Consider the following 19762-nt stretch of genomic DNA (forward strand, 5'->3'; position numbering starts at 1 on the left):
TAAAATACAACTTCCCTTGTTTATTGGTGTTTCTGTATCATATTACAGGACTCTTGTGATGTGTAAAATGCCCCACAGGCTTGTATTAAAATAATATAACTTGTGGCATAAAAACTATACATCTTGCCTTTAGTTTTTTTTTTAGAAAATTGATTATACTGTCGTAATGAATTGTGTATGGTATGCAAAAATAATTAAATAAAAGTCATGAAATACATTTTTTTTTTGCTTGTTAAATTATTATACTGGGTAGAGTTTAAACGATCATACCAAGATTCTGGTTTTACATAAACTGTGAACTAAAGTAAATTGTACTGCATTACAAGCAGAATTGATTACATTAAAGGCTTCCAGCCGTTTAATCAGGATGATAACATCCATCTGGAGTGAAACAGATACTAAAGAACTGCATGATTTAATTCTTCACAAAACACAACATGGTCAAGGAACCTCCGTGTATGAGTAAAGGATACTCCCTTTATCAGCTGTAGTTCTAATTGGCACTAATGTAAACTCAGGCTTGTGGTCAGTCCTCGCTACAATAAACAATATACAATTGCAATGAAGAATTGTGGTTAGTACTTTTGGTTTTAAGTCACAAACTAGTGGCTGGCAGGTTCGTAATGGTTTCAAGGCTGCGTTCTTAAAACTATTAGCTTGTGAGATGACTCCGCCTATCTGTTACTCGTCACTTCTCTGTACATTACTCTGTACATGTATCTTGCTTGTCTTTACCTCGTTGATTATTTTGCATATACAGTCACCACCGCTTGCACCGTAAAGGGTTATTTCGGGCAGCCGTTTATATCAGACAAATAGCGTTTGCTGTTTGCCATTCCCATTGATTTAAATAACAAAGGCGTCGTTTATACCGTGTTAAGCACGCCGTGTATTTTGGCAAACTCAGCTGTGTGGATCGCGTTATGTGCCATTCGCATAGATTTAAATAACAAACCCACTGCGTTATACTGTAGTAATCGCTCCTCCTAATCCACAACCCGGATGTTTTCAACTTGCTACCTTGCCATTCACATATATTTCAATAGAACATGTAGCACTTTATTGTAGTAAAAAAAAAGCTTAACAGATCGATCCATCAGCTGTTTGCATCTCGTTATTGAGCGATTACCCCTGTACTGTACCTTGGCTATTTAATTCCTGTATGCAGTGTCGGCTTTACAGTTTGAAAAAACAACACTGACTGTAACAGCAAGCAAGGCTGGAAAGAGAAAAGCGATGAGCATCATCACTAGAATTCAGTGTAAATAAAATGTCTCTTGTTAGATGCTGTGCGCTTGCTGAAGCATGCTTGGAACTCTGTCAGTCAGCAAACAGTGTAACTTTGCTACAAAAAGCTGGGGACAATGTGGGAATGGACCTGATTATGGACTGGGGAAGGGGATGAAAGTACTCTGTAAAAAATGTGTGTTTGTAAACACACAGTGTTATTCTTGTTCAGATCTGTTAGCGTTCTCTGTGAGTTTTGATGCTTGTGTGACTAGAGCTGAAAAAACTGCCTGTGCCTGAGTGCGTCACTGAGGGGGGTGAGAGCAGGTCTGACACGAGCAGTCACATAGGGAGTGTTGGACCAATGAGTGAGGAAGGGGGAGGGACGGGTGTGTGCGTGTCGAGTTGACAGGGTTGCAGTTTCTTACTGCTTTGAACCCCAAATGTTGCCTGTCTCTGGAGGTCAGAGCTACAATATGTAAATAAATCCTGTTTGCTTGCGGGACGTATCATCTTCAACTTCTGTCTCGATCTCTCCAGCCTGTCACTCACACCAGAAGGCAGACTGCTACTCTGTCACAAGCATTAAGACCATGCATATTTCTAAACAAGAGATTTAGGGGTGGCGACTGTACTGTTCAATTTATTATGTGGTCACTAAGGAAGCAAACATTCCAAGGCAGCTTGCAAACCATCAATAGTAATATTGTGAAACGGGTACATGCGTCTCTAGAGAAGCCAAAAGGAAATAAGCAAAACAAGGAACAAGGAACATGATCTGTAGACGTGTAGAGCACAAGCTATCTTAAAGGAAGATATTTGAACTCATGATAACAAAATTACCAGTTTTTGGATTTGTATTCTGGTGTCAAAAAGCTGCATTGCAAAAAACAAAAACAAAAACAAACAAAAACAACCGTTAAGCCATGCAGGGGCCTCCTACAGCAGGAGTAAGAGCTCCTATTGGAATATGCAAAAAGTAATTTGCACAGTGAATGACCCTGCTTGTGTTTTAATATAGTGCTTGTGTGTTAGAACGGTGTTTTGGTGTCAGTGGGAAGTTGTTAAGGGATGGAACACTGAAAAGGTCCCCTGCTGATTGAAGAGTTCACCAAGGCCCAGCCTCTTCCATCAGCCAAGTATGTGGTTGCCCTATTTGAGCCTCTAGGACAGTCTGCTGGTTTGCTTTGGTCTGCTGTCAATTACTTAACAAGACCCTTAATTGAATTGATAATTTGCTGAATTAGACCTTTTAAATATTTTTAATCTCTTCAGCTGCATATTTCAAGTTAGCTATAACATTTTATAAGTAGCTTGAACTCTGCAACTGTTTAAGAGCTGAAAAAAAATAAAAAGGGCTAATTAAGCAAATTATCAGTTCAACTAAGGCAGGGGTTCTCAAGCTTGTTTTACCTGAGGCCCACCTGTTCAGCTGCACTAGGCTTTGCAGCCCACTAGCACTCCTTAAGAAAATGTCAAATAAAAAAAAATTAAATAAAAAAAAAACATTTTATATGTTTAAACCTGTAGCATTATAAATAAACCTGATCTAAACTGTATTCATTTGAATATTGTGAAAGATGGAAATCACATAGACAATGCACTGAGTGAAAATAAATGTTTTTGAAACTCTTTTATTTGAGTAAATAAAATAAATTGCAAAAACTACAGGTGTTTTTATCAACCTTTAAGTTAGTATTTAAATTTGTATAATTGAACATTTTAGAAATGCAGTTATTTTTGTTGACAGTACGCCAATACTCCCTTGCTACACTTTATTTTTCTAGAGTTACAGCTGCTGCCGCCACCTGCTTTTTGCTATTAACGTTAGAAAATAATTAGGGTTTCTGATTTTCGATTTTAACTGATAAAACACCCCAATACAAAAAAAAAAAAAAAAAAAAAAAAAAAAAAAAAAATGAAATCTGTGGATAGCCAATAAACACCGGAAAACATCGGAAAAACTGTGGAAATGGTTAATCGATTCACGTTGACTTTACCGTTTTCCCATTAAAAAATAAAACCTACTACAAAAATAATAATAAATACATTTCCCAGTTTTGCTGGGCAATGTCCCACCTTCCCAGACATGTATCTATCATTGATTAGTTCTGAGTACTTTAAACCCACCCAACTACTGAGTGACAGCACATTCCTGCATTTCTATTGGAGACTCTGCTTGCTAGATTTAAAACGAGATTACAATCAGGATGGAGGCTTGTTAGCGGGATTTAAAGCTGTATTACAGTTGAAATACAGAGGATTAAAAACAGAATTGTGGCGAAATGTAAAAAAAAAAAAAAAAAAAAAAAAAAAATGCCTACACACAAAATCCCCAGAAGAATGTGCCCGTGACCATAGGGATTTCGTTGTGGAAGACAGCAAAGTAAAGAAGGTACAATTTAAGTGTGCAAGTACTGTCGAGTTACTACTGTCTTTGGCCTAATATATTCCACCAGTATGGGTTTAGTAGTGTGCTACTTTTTTGTTTGCAATCTGAATACTCGAGTATTATTGACCAGCCTAATACTTATTCCAAATTTAAGATGTCACTGAGCTATTATAGAAACAATGAGATGTAAGATTGGTCTTGCAGTTAGTTTTCCTGCACTCTGAAGTAATAACATCGGTTCAGTTAAATAATGCTAATATTATGTAACCACTTTCAGAGGATAAGTTTACATTCCATTGAGATTGGAGGAATTTCCCTATCATTAACACGCTAAAGTCTTTTAATTATATTTTCAATGTGAATAGATGCCAATCTTCTCATGCAGGGGAGAAAATGGGGCAAAATATTGTACTATTATTCTCAACGCAGATTACCTCTGGAAGTGCAGAACAGAGTGTAACACTTAACAAAAATATATTAAACTTCCTTTACTGAGGGAATTGAGTGTGGTAAGGATAAGAAAGATTTAATCCCAAGAGAGAAGGAAGTCTCAGGGTTTTACCAAGCTTTGGGAAAAAAATGTATCACAGATGCAATTTCACAAGCAAAGAATCAAAGTACAGGATCCTGCAATTTAGGAAGAATATCTTGAGATGGAGTGAATGAGATAGAGATCTCTATTTGTATAAAGATGGTTTTAGTGATTGCAGCTGTTAAAAGTACATATAGTAGCAGTGTTATCTATACAGTATGTTTAAATGCTGCTTTAGTTCCGCTTTTATTTAATTAAAAAAAAAAATTCAAATATAAACAGTTCTAATAATAACAGTACATTTTGTTTATCGTTCTGGCCTGTTGTCTCTTCTTTTTCCACTCTGAACTTCTCTTGTCTTGTTTGACCTTCTGTCCAGTAGTCACTCTGGTGGGGCACTGTGACCTGCCACTCATCAGCAAGGTACCATGGCAACAGAGGAATTAGTAGACATCGTGCTGAAATATCAAACCTTAAAATAATAAATAAAATAAACCATTGTATATAGAAATATATATTTATATTTTATTACATACATTGGCAAACATTGACAAGCTCAATAACTAATTGTATGATGATTACCAATTTAAACTACCAATAATAATAATAATAATAATAATAATAATAATAATAATAATAATAACTGAACAAAGCAAACATATCTAACAGATTCCCGGTAGATCTGCTTTTGCAGTACATAGAACAGTATTTGATGAGGTGTCTTTTTCCTTGTCAACTCCTTTTTGTATATCGTTTGCTTGGTATGATATTTCTGGAACTTTCATACAGTATAAAGTTTTATATAGTTTGTAAACTGTAAAAGACATAAACACATGGAAATTCACTACTAAACTGTGCTAATATCTTTGGGGATTTGGGACTTGTGATGCTGTCTAAACAAATGATGTGCTGGAAGGTATTCTGAACTGTTGGCTGTTTATGTTGCCTTGATCTCACAGGAATCTCTTTTTCTACACCGGTCCATTGCACTAGGTTATTGGCACCATCCACCTATCAAATTACCATCATTATAATGTACAACATGCTCCGCTCCGAGACCAGTGTTCTCATATCCTAATAAGGCTGTGGCATATGGCTTGGTACCACCAGAGCATTGCATTACACTTTGTAATTGTCACAGGGTGTTTCCAGGATCCGTAATAAAGGACAGAGTTTAAACCAAGCATGGATCTTTCTGTGGTACAGTTTGGTATATTGCAGGAGAACACATTCCAAATTAAATTGAAAATTTGAATTGCAAAACACAGAATGATTTTACATGAACTGCACTTTTCTTGGAATATATGTTGTTGACTTTACATTACATGACATTTTTAAAATCAGGTAAACATTTTAGAAGGGAGCACCTAAAAAGTCTGGCCTGGCTAAAACAGATTAGCTGGAAAATGCAATAAAAACAAGCACTGGCTATTTGGTACAGTATATAATATAAAAAGGGGTTATGCTGTACAAGGTACCACTACAACGAAACATACATAATTATGAAATTGCTTGTTTCATGCAATTGACAATGTTTATTTTAATACAATCAACGACAACCTGCATTCTGAAAATTAGATTTTTTTTTTTTTTGTAATGTTAAAATGGTTGTTTAAGAGGTTTCTTCAGACAATGCACTCTTTCCATTGTATGACAGTTCATCACATTTTTCTTGTACTTTTCACACAGGCCATAAATAACAGTCTGTATAAGAGTGCCTCGCCCTATGGCTCCCTCAATAACATTGTGGATGGACTGAGCTCCTTGACGGACCATTTCTCTGACCTATCTCTCTCCTCGGAGCCAAGGAAACCCAGCAAAAGACCACCTCCAAACTACCTGTGCCATCTCTGCTTTAACAAAGGACACTATATCAAGGACTGCCCACAGGTAAGACCGTGACATTACAACCACAGAAGGAGCTCAACCCCAACCTGAACGGACCTGAACGCAGTAATGGTGGTTAATTCTCAATGTACAGTCTCAATGTACAGTCCACTGCTTTATTGTGTAATGTTTGTTTGTGACCTGTAGTTTTATTTCCTGGTCAGCCTACTGACCACAGGCACAGTATTTTAGAGCAGGCACATTTTAAATGTTCTGTAAGTTTACTCTGTGATAGTTTAAAGTGCAGAGCCCAGCAGGTTCAAGGATTGTACACAATGGGCAACAAAAGGGACATATTTACACAGCAGTAGATTAAAAAGTAATTATTGTTGTTCAGCAAGCAGGTTGGTGTCATGGTCATGCATTCCATTAGCGACATCCCCCACTTCTATTCACTTTTGTTCACTCGTGCCTTCACATTGTGCCCTCTTTCTACACTACCGAGTTTTCCCATCCTAAAATGAGTTATTTTCATTCAACATCATCCATATCCTACTTTTTATTCCCCCAGAATGTAAGAAATTCTCTGTATGTCATATTTTTATTCTTTGGCTTTAGTTGGCTTCCAGTTGTCAAGACAAGGCTATAATTAGAATTTGTATCTTGCCAGCAGCTTCCTATAAACTATACAGAAGACACCCAAATGATAACTTCTTGACATTTTTAAATAGGAACTATGCAATCACAGTGTACTTGTTAAAGTAGGTATTATGCAAATTGCAGATTTGTGTATTGCACCAATTTCATCTGAGAAGTTCTTCACGCTTCAACACAATTACAGTCACTGTTTGGTCTTCACACACATGAACATACTTTACTTTTTTTGACACTTGAGGATATCAATCCAATGCTGTGAAGATCTTAATTGGTCTCCCCAGCATGTTTTTTGTCTACATGCATGTAAAAGTAGTTTGTGAAAGTGGTACGATTATAAGATTGAATTAAGAATTAAGGGCAAGGATATGGGGAATGCGATGGACTTTCTTGGGTCCGTGCTTTCTTTGCTTCCCTCGCTCCTTCCCTGGAGTCAGAGCTGGGGAGGAGGATGTTTGACAAAGCAAAGTGTGTGGTTATAGATGGTAAATACATCAGGGCTACGGTTTTGACAGCACTTTCTACCAGAACAAAATGGCAGCAGGGAAAGGACTACAATTCACATAATGGCCACCCACAGCACACTAGAATTTGCACAATGCAAGGTGCCCCGGGTGTAATAGCTACACCTGCTGAGAAACAGACATAATCATCCACCTATAAAAGGGCTGGCTCACAGCACGAGGTGGAGAGTACAAGGTGTGAGAGAGAGAAAGAGAGAGAGAGATGCTGATTTAAAAACTTTAAAGAAAAATGGGAAGACTTAAATACCGTGTATGACTTGCTGTTTTGACCACCCTTCTGGCGGATTAACCTGTATTTTTTATGAGAACCAAAACTGTGTTTTGAACCCTATATTGATTATTGTCTGTGGCTCTGGTTTGTCCAATAGAAGTACAGGCACTGCCCTGTTAAATCAAACAGTCTTGTGTCTGCTGTGGATCTCAGTGAGGAGTGGAAACAGAGTGAAAATACAATACAATACAGAACAAAATGGAGGCTCTCATGCAGCTCTTGTTGAAGCAACTAGGACACAGCAAGTGGCGCACGAAGAGACAGTGTGCATGCACCTGGAGACGCTGCAGGCTCAACAAGAGACCAACCAACTGCTGAGAGGAAATCAGGAGAAGCTTGAAAAAGAGGTGAGAGAAAGTCTGAAAACCCTCGCTGAGAACATGGGAATAGCCCGTCCTGCAGAGATCAACGCCATCCGGACCAACCATTATTTGCAGAAGATGAATAAACGAGATGATGTGGAAGGAAAAAAAAAATGGCCGAAAGCACAATGGATTGGGTTGCTTGCACCATACTTGATGGGTGACGCTCAGAAAGCTTATTTTGATCTAGAGTTGATCGAATTCAATAACTATGATGAATTGGAAAAACGAGATTCTGACCAGACTCGATGTTACTCTGATCGTGAGGTATCATTGCTTCCACAACTGGATATACCAACCCAGATTGCCAACCCAGACCCAGATGTTTGATCTGATCCACCTCGCCCAGCAATGGCTACAACCAGAGACCAACACCACTTCTGGTATTGTGGAGACAGTAATACTGGACCACTTCCAACGCAGTCTATCCGAGAAGTACGGCGTTGGGTAGGCCAGAATGAAGCACTCACTGCAGACAGCTTAGTCAGCATTGTGGAGCAAAAATACAATACAGTTGAGTATCTGTCACAATATAAATATATACACACACACACACACACAGATCATGAAAAGAAACTTCGCTATTATAACACATTTATTAAAAAAAAGGTATATAAATAAGCATTGACAAAATGTTTTTGGTTTCTTTTTAATAACTCAATCATGCATCCTTGATCATGACACGCTTTAGTGACTATGACTGAAGCATATGGACTTAATCACCTAATTAGTGAGACAGTTGATTGGACACTGGATATGGAGTGATTTCAGCTGTTGAATTGCAAGCTTGAATAAAAAAATCACAGAAAAAACAAAACAAAAACAAAATGCCACATCATCAAGAGAGCAGCGCCTTCTTGCAATCGGCATTTTGGAGGTTGGACTAGGGCTGCGTACTGTGGCTCGCCGTCTTGGGTGCTCACAGCCAGCAATTTCAAACCTGGGGAGAAAGTATAAGCAGACACACTCTGTCAATGACAGATCAACAGATAATTTTGCAGCATCTTCGTGATGTCAGTTGTTAATCAGAACAATAAAAAAAGTCACAGCACCTGCTCTAAATGTCATTTTTCAATCACATCTAGTGAATTTTATCTAAAGTGATACATTTCTTTTGATGCTCAAATATAAGTTACAAGCTTTCTTCGATGCATATATATATATATATATATATATATATATATATATATATATATATATATATATATATATATATATATATATATATAACAGAGCTACAACTCTCTCATGGTGCGTTGCCCCTTTAAAAGCACGACCCAGGAAATGGAAGTTTTTCAGCGATGACGTGCTATTTTTAATACACACAAAACTAAATAAACACCTGGCTCCCACTGGAGCACTAAGTGAACACACAGGAAGCTAACTATAACACAGGACAGCTAGGCTGTTTACCTGTTATAAACAACTAGCAAAACACACAAAAAAGGTTTTCACACAGTACCTTTTAACAGTTGAACGCACCATCAGCCGGGCCCTCCACACAGCAGCAACCCTGAAAAAACTGGCTGTAATTTACAGTAATCACCAGGTGCAGGGGATAATTAATAATAAAACAATTAACAGAAATCTAAATTAAACCAATGTGCATTTGCGCATGCAGATGTGGAAATCAAATTCTTTGAAGAGCAGTTAAGTGGCTTGTGATGACATTCACTGTTGTGCAGAAAAGTTGCTTTTCAGGCAGAAACATGAATGCTGTTTACATCAGCAATATGTTTACATATACAGTGTTGTGTGCAACACTATTTATTTTAATGTAAACTATAAATCCTTTGGTTCCATACCTCCATATTGAATGGCATTTAGCATGAATTCTTAAATAAAATAACTTGGAAGACTGCTAATATTAGCATTCTACGGGTTGCTAAATAATAATAAATAAATAAATAGAAAGTCTAAAACACATTAAAATGTGTGTTTGTAAGCCTTTTTTTCTACATTACTGTAACATAAAAAATGAATAAATAGCCTACTTAAAATGCCAGAATGACAGTTTGGCATGACTAGGCTCCTGGTTATAAACATGGCATTAGATGACAATCTAATACTGGTTCTGACGTGAACTCACAACTCTGTGGTCTTGGTATTTAATTTACTGTATGCAATTACCTTTGCTGTAGGCATGTTATGAAAATTTTAAAAATTACATTTTAATGATGTTTATAAATTGAAACAAAACATTTCTAAAACGGATAAGCCATTGAAATCATTCATCCCAAATGGCATCGCTGCACGAGATGCCAGGCAGATCATATCCTAGCAACCTCAGCAGCTTCTGCCTTTAAAGGTTACCTCAGTGGAATGAGAATAATACTGATAGGTGTATCTCCGTGCTACTACCAGACCGTAAAGAATGAAGATGCTAATTCCGGGACTGCAGCCAAAAATGTCAGTTTACTACCAAGCTTTGTCACAGATCTGAGTTGCTTGAAGCAGCTGATAATGGTGAAAAGTACTGAAAGTTATTTCAAGTGATCCGGGAAGATAGGAAACAGTACAGCAAGATGCAAAACTTCTTAAAGGTATTTTTATAACATATCAATCAATCAATCAATCGATCTTTATTTTAGATAGCGCCTTTCATAGTGAACCACCATCACAAAGCGCTTAATATATGGATGTTAAATATAGTCTGCCCTGTATGGAACAGTAAAAGACAGGAATTATATGACCATTTCCAAGTGGAATGGTGGTTGCTACTGCTCCTGCCGAGTAAATTGTAAAAACCAAAACAAGGAGTACAAATGATTGAATAACATGTCACTTTATTAAGCAGTGATGCGAGACACTCACAAAAGAGAAAAAGAGAGATTCCACCCCCACAACCCCTCCACCTCCACATCCCCACACCGCCACCCTGATTCAGTGTACCATGGAATTAGAATAAAATTCTGATGCTGAATTAGAAACTTTAAAATCACCCCTTATAGAGCACGATGGGAGTTCCCTGTAGCTTTCTTGGAGATCTGCTGAGATTCTTTAAGCCAGAGGATAAAGAACTTTTAAAGGCACACGTATGTTCTGTGCAATTCTATAGGAATCGATCATTCTTAATGGTATAATCAGTTCTGCCATATTTTCTAAAACCTCAAGCATTTATTTGACAGGTTGTCCATAAACAGGAGGCACCAGTCTTAATCTGAATTACCTTTGTATGTGACTAAAATACATGTTTTTTTTTTTTTTTTTTTTTTTTAGCATAATACTAATAAAATAGAATTGTTCCATTGTATGGAGTGGGGGCTGCTGACTGGCCCACCTGGTAAAAGCATGACCATATACTATGCAGAGTGAGTCGTACAGTCAGGAGAGCACAGGTCTGCACCCTGGATATGCAAAGTTGAAGATGTTTGATGGGGATTCCACTGAGTTTAAAAAAAAAGTACTTTGTATTGTTATATTAAGAAATGCTTTATATTTTTTTTTTTAAATCCATCCTCACAAGCCAGCATTTTTCACATGCAGTACATTGTGTTGCCAGACAGGAGAAAGTGTTTTTTTACAAGAAACTGAATCTACTTACATAAATAAAGTAGCTTCTCTCATTTAAAAAATGTTTGGACATTACAGAATTAATTGAAACAGTCCATGTTTCTGTTGCCCTTTCAGAACTGAACATTGTAAATAGGACACTGTGACAGATGGCTTTGTGCGGCTTGTGGGTGGTGACTTCACAGACCAGGAAATAAAACAATAACAAAGTTTGTATGGGGAAGAAACGGAGCTGCTGTGCTCGTATTTAATAAGCAAACAAAATAAACAGTGTAAACAAAAAGAACACACACAAAAGAAAGCAAAGGGGCACTCTGGCCAAAACAACACAAACCTAAACAAATATATTCTCGATAATACCAACTGTGCTTTCCAATCACCTGGACTAACGTCTCGCCTCTGACACTCTCCGTCTTTTGAGCCAAGAGTGGGTCTTTTATAATTGTGGCTGGAGCCTTAATTACCTATTAATAAATGACCTTATTAAGGCTCCAGCCACATCCCCACCAGAATTCTAGGGAAGGGCTTTTAACCCCCATCCCCACGACTACATATTACAAGATAGGCTTTTCGCCGCTCTCAAACATCAAACCAAAAAGACGGATGGTGCTCGGCTGCCCGCACATAAAGCACAATACTAATAACAAACGAATACATACAGAAATAGTAAAATACACAGAAGGGGTGGTCACACTGCCACAGACACGTTTCTTAGAAGCATGATACTGTATGCATCGTTACAACATCTTCTTATCTAAGAACCATCATAACCATTTTGCCTGTTGATCCTATAGGCCATTTTTCAAATATGTTCCTAGACTAATTCCTGCACTGAGATTTTATCAAAGCTCCATTTCTTAGTTCCTTAAAGTGGTCCCTACTTGAGTTCCAGCTGTTCTGTAAGTTCTGTAAGTAAGTAAAGTTCTCCAGAGGATATGCATACAATTTTCTTAACAAATTATGTTTTTAATCTATCATTCCCTGGTGAGGTACCACATAAATATAAAACAAGAGCATTGCATAAAACCATTTTAATTAAACTTCAATGACTTTACTCCAGCTTGAATATTTTCATACATTCTCTGCTGCAAAATCCAATAAAGATCATATACCATACGCACATTTAGCTTTAAAAGAAATAAACTCCAGGGCAGTCGATCCTGGTATAAATTAGTAAAGTCCTGTCTAGAAGAAGGGAAGACGCAGCCAATGTAAACATGGAACTCTGACTTCACAGAGGACTCTGTGATCTATTGCCAGCACCAGAAATCATATTCGCATGCATTCTCTAGGTGAATTTTTTTTTTTTCTTTCAGGAGTTTAAGTGAAATGGTCTGAAAGTTTGGATATGGTTTCAGAACTCTGGCTGGGCTAGTAGGCTTCACCAGTAACAGTGGATACTAAAGTGCAGGCGTGATTTGCTTTGAGATGAAGCAGAGATGAATTATGCCATATAGAGAAGGGTCTCTATATGTATAGCAGCATCAGTCTCTCTAGTGATATGCAAAAAACAGATGAGTATATTTAAGGGAATTCCAATTTCTACAAACACCTGCTTGTACCATACTAGTTACACTAGTACCTACAGAGTCACTGGGGGCCGTAAGGCCATTCTCATTCTTTTACAAATCCTGCCTCAAACCACTCACTCCACAGTGCACTATGTGACAAATTTGCAAACTAGACATAAAAGCAAATTAACCATTTACCTGGTGATAGTAGGGGGCCATGCAAAACCTTTTTTTCTAATTTATTTCTATTCAGCTGGGACCACTGTTAGACCTGTAGATTGAATTGAGTGTGACAGCTGCGTTTAAGAATACCTTAATAACCAGAAATGGTGATAGAATGCAGAGCTGCGGTTAGAAACTGATTTAGCTCAGATTTAAAAATGGTAAGAGCTTCACCTTCAGAACATCAGCATTGATGGGGCTTCTTGCCAAAACTTGACATCAATCTTAGAATATTTGAAAGGTAACATTTTGGTGTGCAAGTAGAAAGACGCCCACAGAAACCATTTCTGTTGTTGTAAAGCTGTCCAATGTGTAGTAAAGTGATAAGAAATTTGAAAGTAAGGATGTTTTTGAAATAGTGATAATCCATTTTCTTACCACTTCTTACCTCACTTGCTGTTTTCAGAATAGGGAGATTTATGAGCAACTGGTAATTTATTGCTTTCTGTGCTTTAGGTCAAATGTCAGTCTGATTTTAGTCAGACCACTGGATGACCTACAGATAGTGGATCTAAGTATCACTGCTGTTCACATTATTAATATAGTTCCTTTTTTACATCAAGGTTATGAAAACAAGAGTCTGTTTAGTATTTTTCTTTTTTGTTGTTATATACAAAAACCTGCTTATCTACATTATAGTAAACAAGAAAAAAGCAAGAGATATAAGAACTCTTTCGTTTTGACGAACCCTGGACTTTTTTTTTTTTTTTGCCCTATGCACTTCCCAATGAATTAAAACATTTAACTTCTCATGACAAGTTTTGACACTGTGTGAAGTACTATAAATACCTTCACTGTTTGTTTTCAAGCACACTCTCTTGAGAGATGTGTTACACATGCCAAAAATGTTGGAAAGCTAGCTCTTCTCAAGAAATACATACAGTATTTTCATCTCTAGCATTTTATTGATGCATTTTATTTATGTTTATATTTAATATTTTTTAAGAAACCTCTAATACTTCTGTAGGACTGTACAATGCCAGGCCATTCTCACTAAAATCTTTTTTTTTTGGATTGCTTTTAGCAGCTAGTTGTAAATATCTGGTTTCACAGGGGCCCTAAGCCTGACAGCAGAGCTTCCTTGTTGACCGTTTCAATGTGGATAAAGACAGTCAGGACTGTGAAGATATGGTCAGCTTCACCAGCTGTGCTTTTCCATCCTGCTCTTTATTTCAGGGAGGAAACATCTGTAAGTACAACAATGAAATATGAACAACTATCATCTATATCACATGCAGTAGTCTCCGCGTATAGGAACACCTACTAAGAGAACGTTTCGGCTTAGGGAACAACCTTGTGGTGAAATAGGATTTTCCCATTGCAAATGATCCGCCTAAAGGACCAGGAACTTCACGTAAAACAGCACCTTTTTAGCATTGATATTCATTGCTAACTGATTCAAAACTGATATAATACTGTTTTATAACAAATTTAAATTTAAATGGTTTATTCAAAACTGATTTGTCATCGCAAGAGTAATCTAGAGCTGCTGATGCATTTTTTGACATGTGTATGGGTGCTGTGTTAATAACCATTGTGGTCAAATTCATTATCGTATTAATAATTACTGTTAGAGCCGCTGCTTATTGTATGTAGGGGTGCGTTGTTAATTTAGTTTGTCAGTTAGTTTATTAACATGTGTTTGCCCATTGCTTTTCTCTTACTTATTCTGTTGATTTCATATGTTGATGCACATTCGTCATGACACAAGTAATAAATACATTTGTATTTATTGTTCCCTTTCAATTCAAAGACGACTACCAACCAATACCTTTGGGATATGCCTGCCAGCTATTCAGTGAGCATTTTATATCAAAGCTGCCGATAGGCCCCTCCTTGGAGTGACGTCCTCTGTCCCCCCTCACTGAGGTAATAGTCACTGTTTTCATTCTTTTTTGTCTCTCACAACCAGGCAAGTAAGGTGGGTATAGCTAACCCCTTTCCAGCTGTTGGATTGTCTCTTTTAAAGAGCCCTTCTCTCTGAGTTTTTCTGTAAGTTCCTTGGCAATTTATTGCTGTAAGTGGGCTTGCCATTTCCCTGTACCCACGACTCAGCAGCTGAAGCCTGAGCTAAATGTGCAACTGTGATTTAAAAAAAAAACATAAATAAATAAAATAAAAATATTTTCAACAGCCTACATCGCCTAGTGACTGTAGTCTGCTTTAATAACCTTGCAGCTTGCTGCCTGTGTTTTTCTATTTTCTTCTGCCACTTGGCTTTTGAAAAATAACCAAGAGAGAGACATTCCTCCAGTGAGACCCAGCTCTGCTGTGCACTGCTATGGAGTCGAGGACTCTGGGCTACCTCGGCACGCCCACTTGCTATGCGGGGCTTCGTTTACACTACATAGCATTTCGGCTGTTGATCTGGGCACAGAGGCACTTACTTTCCCTCCGGGCTGTTCATCTCCCGGGAGTGGTGAACTGGGCCGCGGACCTCCTCTCATGGGAGGGTCCTCACCCATCAGTTACTGCACCCTCAGGTGGTGCAGCACATTTGGGAACGCTTTGGGGAAGCCTGTGGATCTCTTTGCCATGGCAGAGACGACCCATTGTCTCTGTGGTTCTCCCTTCACAGCTGCGGAGGTCCACTAGACTCCGTTTTCAATGCCCTGTGTGTTATTATAATAGTGACCTGTTTTCTGAAGGGTACTAGGAGGTTACGTCCTGCTAAGAATGGTATCTGGAAGTGGTATTGCAGGCTGTCACTAAGGCCCTGTTTGAACCTATACATTCCGTAGAGTTGAAATATCTCTCTCTGAAGACAGTTTCTATTAGCCATAATCTATCATATCTCCATAATCATATCTACGCTGCATACAATCACCAGATTCTACCGACTTGTGATAGATCTCTCTATTGTTCACCTGCAAAAGATAACATACATTATACTGCATGGGACAGCATGAGGATAGCACTTACTTCTTCTGTTACATTGGAGTTAGCAGAGTAATCACTTTCTGGTCATTGTGATCTTAGGCAGAAATTACATTAAATTAAAAGGAGACATTTGACCTTCTTTAAGTCATATCTGAAAGGAACATTTAAGAGCAGCTGTCACAAATGCAACAGTAATCACCTTGATTTGACACTGTTTATATTAAAGTTTATTGTGACAAGAAAGGTTTAATGGGAAAATGCACTCTACAGTCCTATAACAGATCTATACAACCTTTAATATCCTGCTGTACTTTGATTAATACAAGTGCTATGAGGCATGATTATTACAAATATTGTATTCGTACATGTAGTGTAAGTGCAACACTGTACTTTTTAGATTGACAAATTTAAGAACTCTTTATTGTATCAAGGGAAGGTGATTTGTTTGGCATGTCTGTTGTCACATAGTGATTCGAGACTAGGGAGTTCAACTAAATGGGAACTGTGAACTGCTAAGAATAAAGGCTAACGTGACTCTTGATAAGCACCCAAGCTGGGTTACAAAAGTATTATGCAACTGCTGGGACCAAATGGACCAATTTGGAACTCACATGACAAACGTTATGTTTACTTTAAACTAATTAATAACGCAAAAAACCCCCCAAAAAAACAAAAAAAACTATGGTTATTCTAGACTGAGAGCTAAGAGTTAGAGAAAGTGAGGTTGTGTGTAAGATTCACAGCCTCTCCCTTTCCAATTAGGTTATCGAACAATAGTACAGCATTACAGCTATCTATCAATCTGTACATTTAATGCGCCTGAAAATAGTAGAATGTGTCTTTCAAAGGCACTTTAAAAAACACACTAGTGCCTGCTGCAGCATTTCTGATTACTCTTCATAATAGTGAATCATATGATTAAAGAGCAATCACAATATGACACCCCAATATCAGAGCTAACTGTCCAGCATTTTGGTATTGGGCTGTTTCTAGTCCCACTCACAGGCCTCAATGATTCATATCAGTTCTCAGTAAACAGACCAGCTTCAGAGAGATAGCAACAGTGAGAGCGCATTGAGGCAACTTCCTTCAGTCAAAGTTAAAAGAATATAAAAAGAGGGTTTCCTGACAGCTGGTTTGTGTTCTGTACAGGGATAGCAGCCTTCCTTTGCGCTTGCTGATATAAAAGTCATTGAACTTCCCTTTCTACAGCAAGCTACAACTCTGAGATTGTTTTTGAAGATGTGTGTAGCATGTATGACATTAATGGAACAGCATGAGAGACAGTATGACCTGAGCTAGCGCAAGCAATGAGGCAATTCATTTTACAAGTTGACGGCTACTCTAAGAAAATAAACAATTTGTGTTATGTATAGAAAATTGCATTGAATAATGTTGTTAAAACAAATATTGTTACAATTTAAAAAAAAGACAGTGGCTGCAGTAGGAAAAGAATTATGAATTTTGTATTAAGCGTCAAATTGAATTTTATTTTGTAAAATAAAAGGCAGTTTGCGACTCTTCAACTTGAATAAAGGACTGCCTTCTTTAAATTTGCAAATCTGGAATCCATTTAGACTTTGCATGGACACTTTTTGCCCCTAGTTCCACCAGAATGCAAAATGTGTTTTGGAATGTAAAATATCAGTAGTGAATAGTAAGGCGTTTTAGTTACAAAGACTTCTAAGTTGTACAAATGGCCATAATACGTTGTCTGAAAGCTACAGCATCATCAACACAATGTCCTGTTTGTTCTGGCCTGGGTAATAGATGTATTGTATTCTATCGCATGGGGAATACTGCTTAGACTTTGTCAAGAGAAAATCAACCATCTCTTCCGTAGGCAGCTATACTGCTGCAGTCCAATAGCTTTAGTTTAGTTTGTCATATTATGTTATTTGTTAACATACAGTAATTATGGAGCTTTTGTATTAACTGTAAGATGTAGGCCTCATTCATTTGCCTTAACCCTTTGCCTGATACACCTATCACCTATCACACCTAAGACAGGACAAGAGCAGCATCATGTTTAACAGCTACTGTCTGCTCTTGGTCAGCTGTCTGGGGAAAAATGTGTCTGTTTCAATGCAACTGATATATACAGTAAAAGTGTCCTTTTAAGTAGCATTTTTATCTTTAAATAGCTTGAACGTTGTTTGCTCTTAATAGCCAAACTTTTATCCTTTTCACTGTCACTGACCCTCTCTGTAAAATGAAGGATGTTTAATTTAAGCTGTCCATATAGTTACTGAGTCCAAACAATGCTCCTTGCCTGTGACCCAGACAGACCAGTTAATTAAAAACTGACTAAAAATTGTAAAATTACAATTATTTGCTATATTGAATTTGATTAAGTGGATTAAGTTTGCTTATGCATTTATAATAATAACATGTACACTTACTGCTATTTGGTATATTCAATTCATAATATACTGCATTATAGCCCATATCATATTTTCTTTTAGTCCCGTCATTCAATTTCTGAAACCCTGTTAAGTCTCAGTATTTAAAAGTATATAAAGCTGTATAACACTTTGCAGTCTCTCATTGGAAAAACACAAATTACCATCTCTTGCAGGCCCAGATTTATAAAAAACAGATGCTGACCTTAAGAAAAACCACAAACATATTAACCCCTGAAATAATGGGAAGATTAACTGTATGCATTTAATTTCATAAAATCAATGTAAAGATCTTGTAAGGTATAGTATTTTTTCTCTGGATCATATGTTTTTTTCAAATAAAATTGTATTAAGAACATGACTGCAAACTATTTTTATATTATTTATGTCTGGAGCCCATACTATAGGAGTTTGAAATTCTTTAAGTACAAAAATACAGCCTTCCATCCTCAATATGAAAAACTTCCACTGGTGTCATCATGTTGGGTCAAACCAGATTTAAATTTAGTTTTGTGGTGCTTAATAAATAACAACATAATAACTTCTGACAGTAATACTTTCAATGGAAATTGGCCCAGAGATCTGCTCAATTGTATTTTAATAACACCCAAAAGCAAAAAAATAAATACAAAATAAATAAATCTAATAACCCTATTTTTATGCAAGCTCATTCCGCATTTAAACTTTTGAATGAGAACAGAACCTCATAATATAATTTAAAAAGACCAATAGGCCTTACCTATGACTTAATGAGTCTAAATATGAGACTACAATACTGTATATCTACTCCAAAACAGCAGCCCTGAAAAAATAGAGATATGATTACACTTTGAAAACCTTCATTGTTCTGCGATGAGAATAACAGTAAGAGGCTGTGCTAAATAGGCAGCCATTCATGATCCTTGAGTAATGTCATTGCAGCTGTTCCCTCCCATAATACCGTTCAAAGCATTTTTTTTTTTTTTATCATTGTGAATCTGGCCTTAGCTCTATAACTATAAAACTCATATATCTCACAGCATGAAACAATACAATGTATTAGAATGGTCTGGTATGTATAAAGAGAGTTATAAAGCAGGCATTGCTAAATAAGGTCTCAATTGTTTACCTTTGGGAAGACTTAACAGAGGGGCAGGAAGTCAGCTCTTACTGTTCGCGCACAGGGGTGCTGGATATTAGACCTTAGTCATAAAACACCATTTTCTTTCTTTCTTTTTTTTTTTTACAATGTAGTCATTTATTCTGTTAACGACATTGTGATAATGGGCCCCAATAAATACTTATCACTGTCTACAATAAAAGTATTGTGCAATGCTATGTGTTCTGTTACACAAAACAAGACACCAGGACAGACAGGATCAATCCAGATTATCATTAATACATTTGTTAAATTAATAAAGTTGAGGGTTTAGTGCTTTGCACTTTCACTATTGGTAATAATTAGA

At 37.1% G+C, this 19762-nt stretch overlaps 1 protein-coding gene across 1 annotated transcript in view; it reads left to right on the plus strand.

Moving 5' to 3' along the window:
• Nucleotides 1-19762, plus strand: part of LOC121321829 (zinc finger CCHC domain-containing protein 24-like) — a 61892-nt gene that overhangs the window by 2472 nt on the left and 39658 nt on the right. The window contains exon 2 of the mRNA XM_041261072.1: nucleotides 5841-6041. Within this exon, the coding sequence (XP_041117006.1) occupies nucleotides 5841-6041 (201 nt within the window). The remainder of the gene's footprint in view (nucleotides 1-5840; nucleotides 6042-19762) is intronic.

Source organism: Polyodon spathula, chromosome 10, assembly GCF_017654505.1.
Source record: "Polyodon spathula isolate WHYD16114869_AA chromosome 10, ASM1765450v1, whole genome shotgun sequence".
NCBI classification, from domain to species: Eukaryota; Metazoa; Chordata; class Actinopteri; order Acipenseriformes; family Polyodontidae; genus Polyodon; species Polyodon spathula.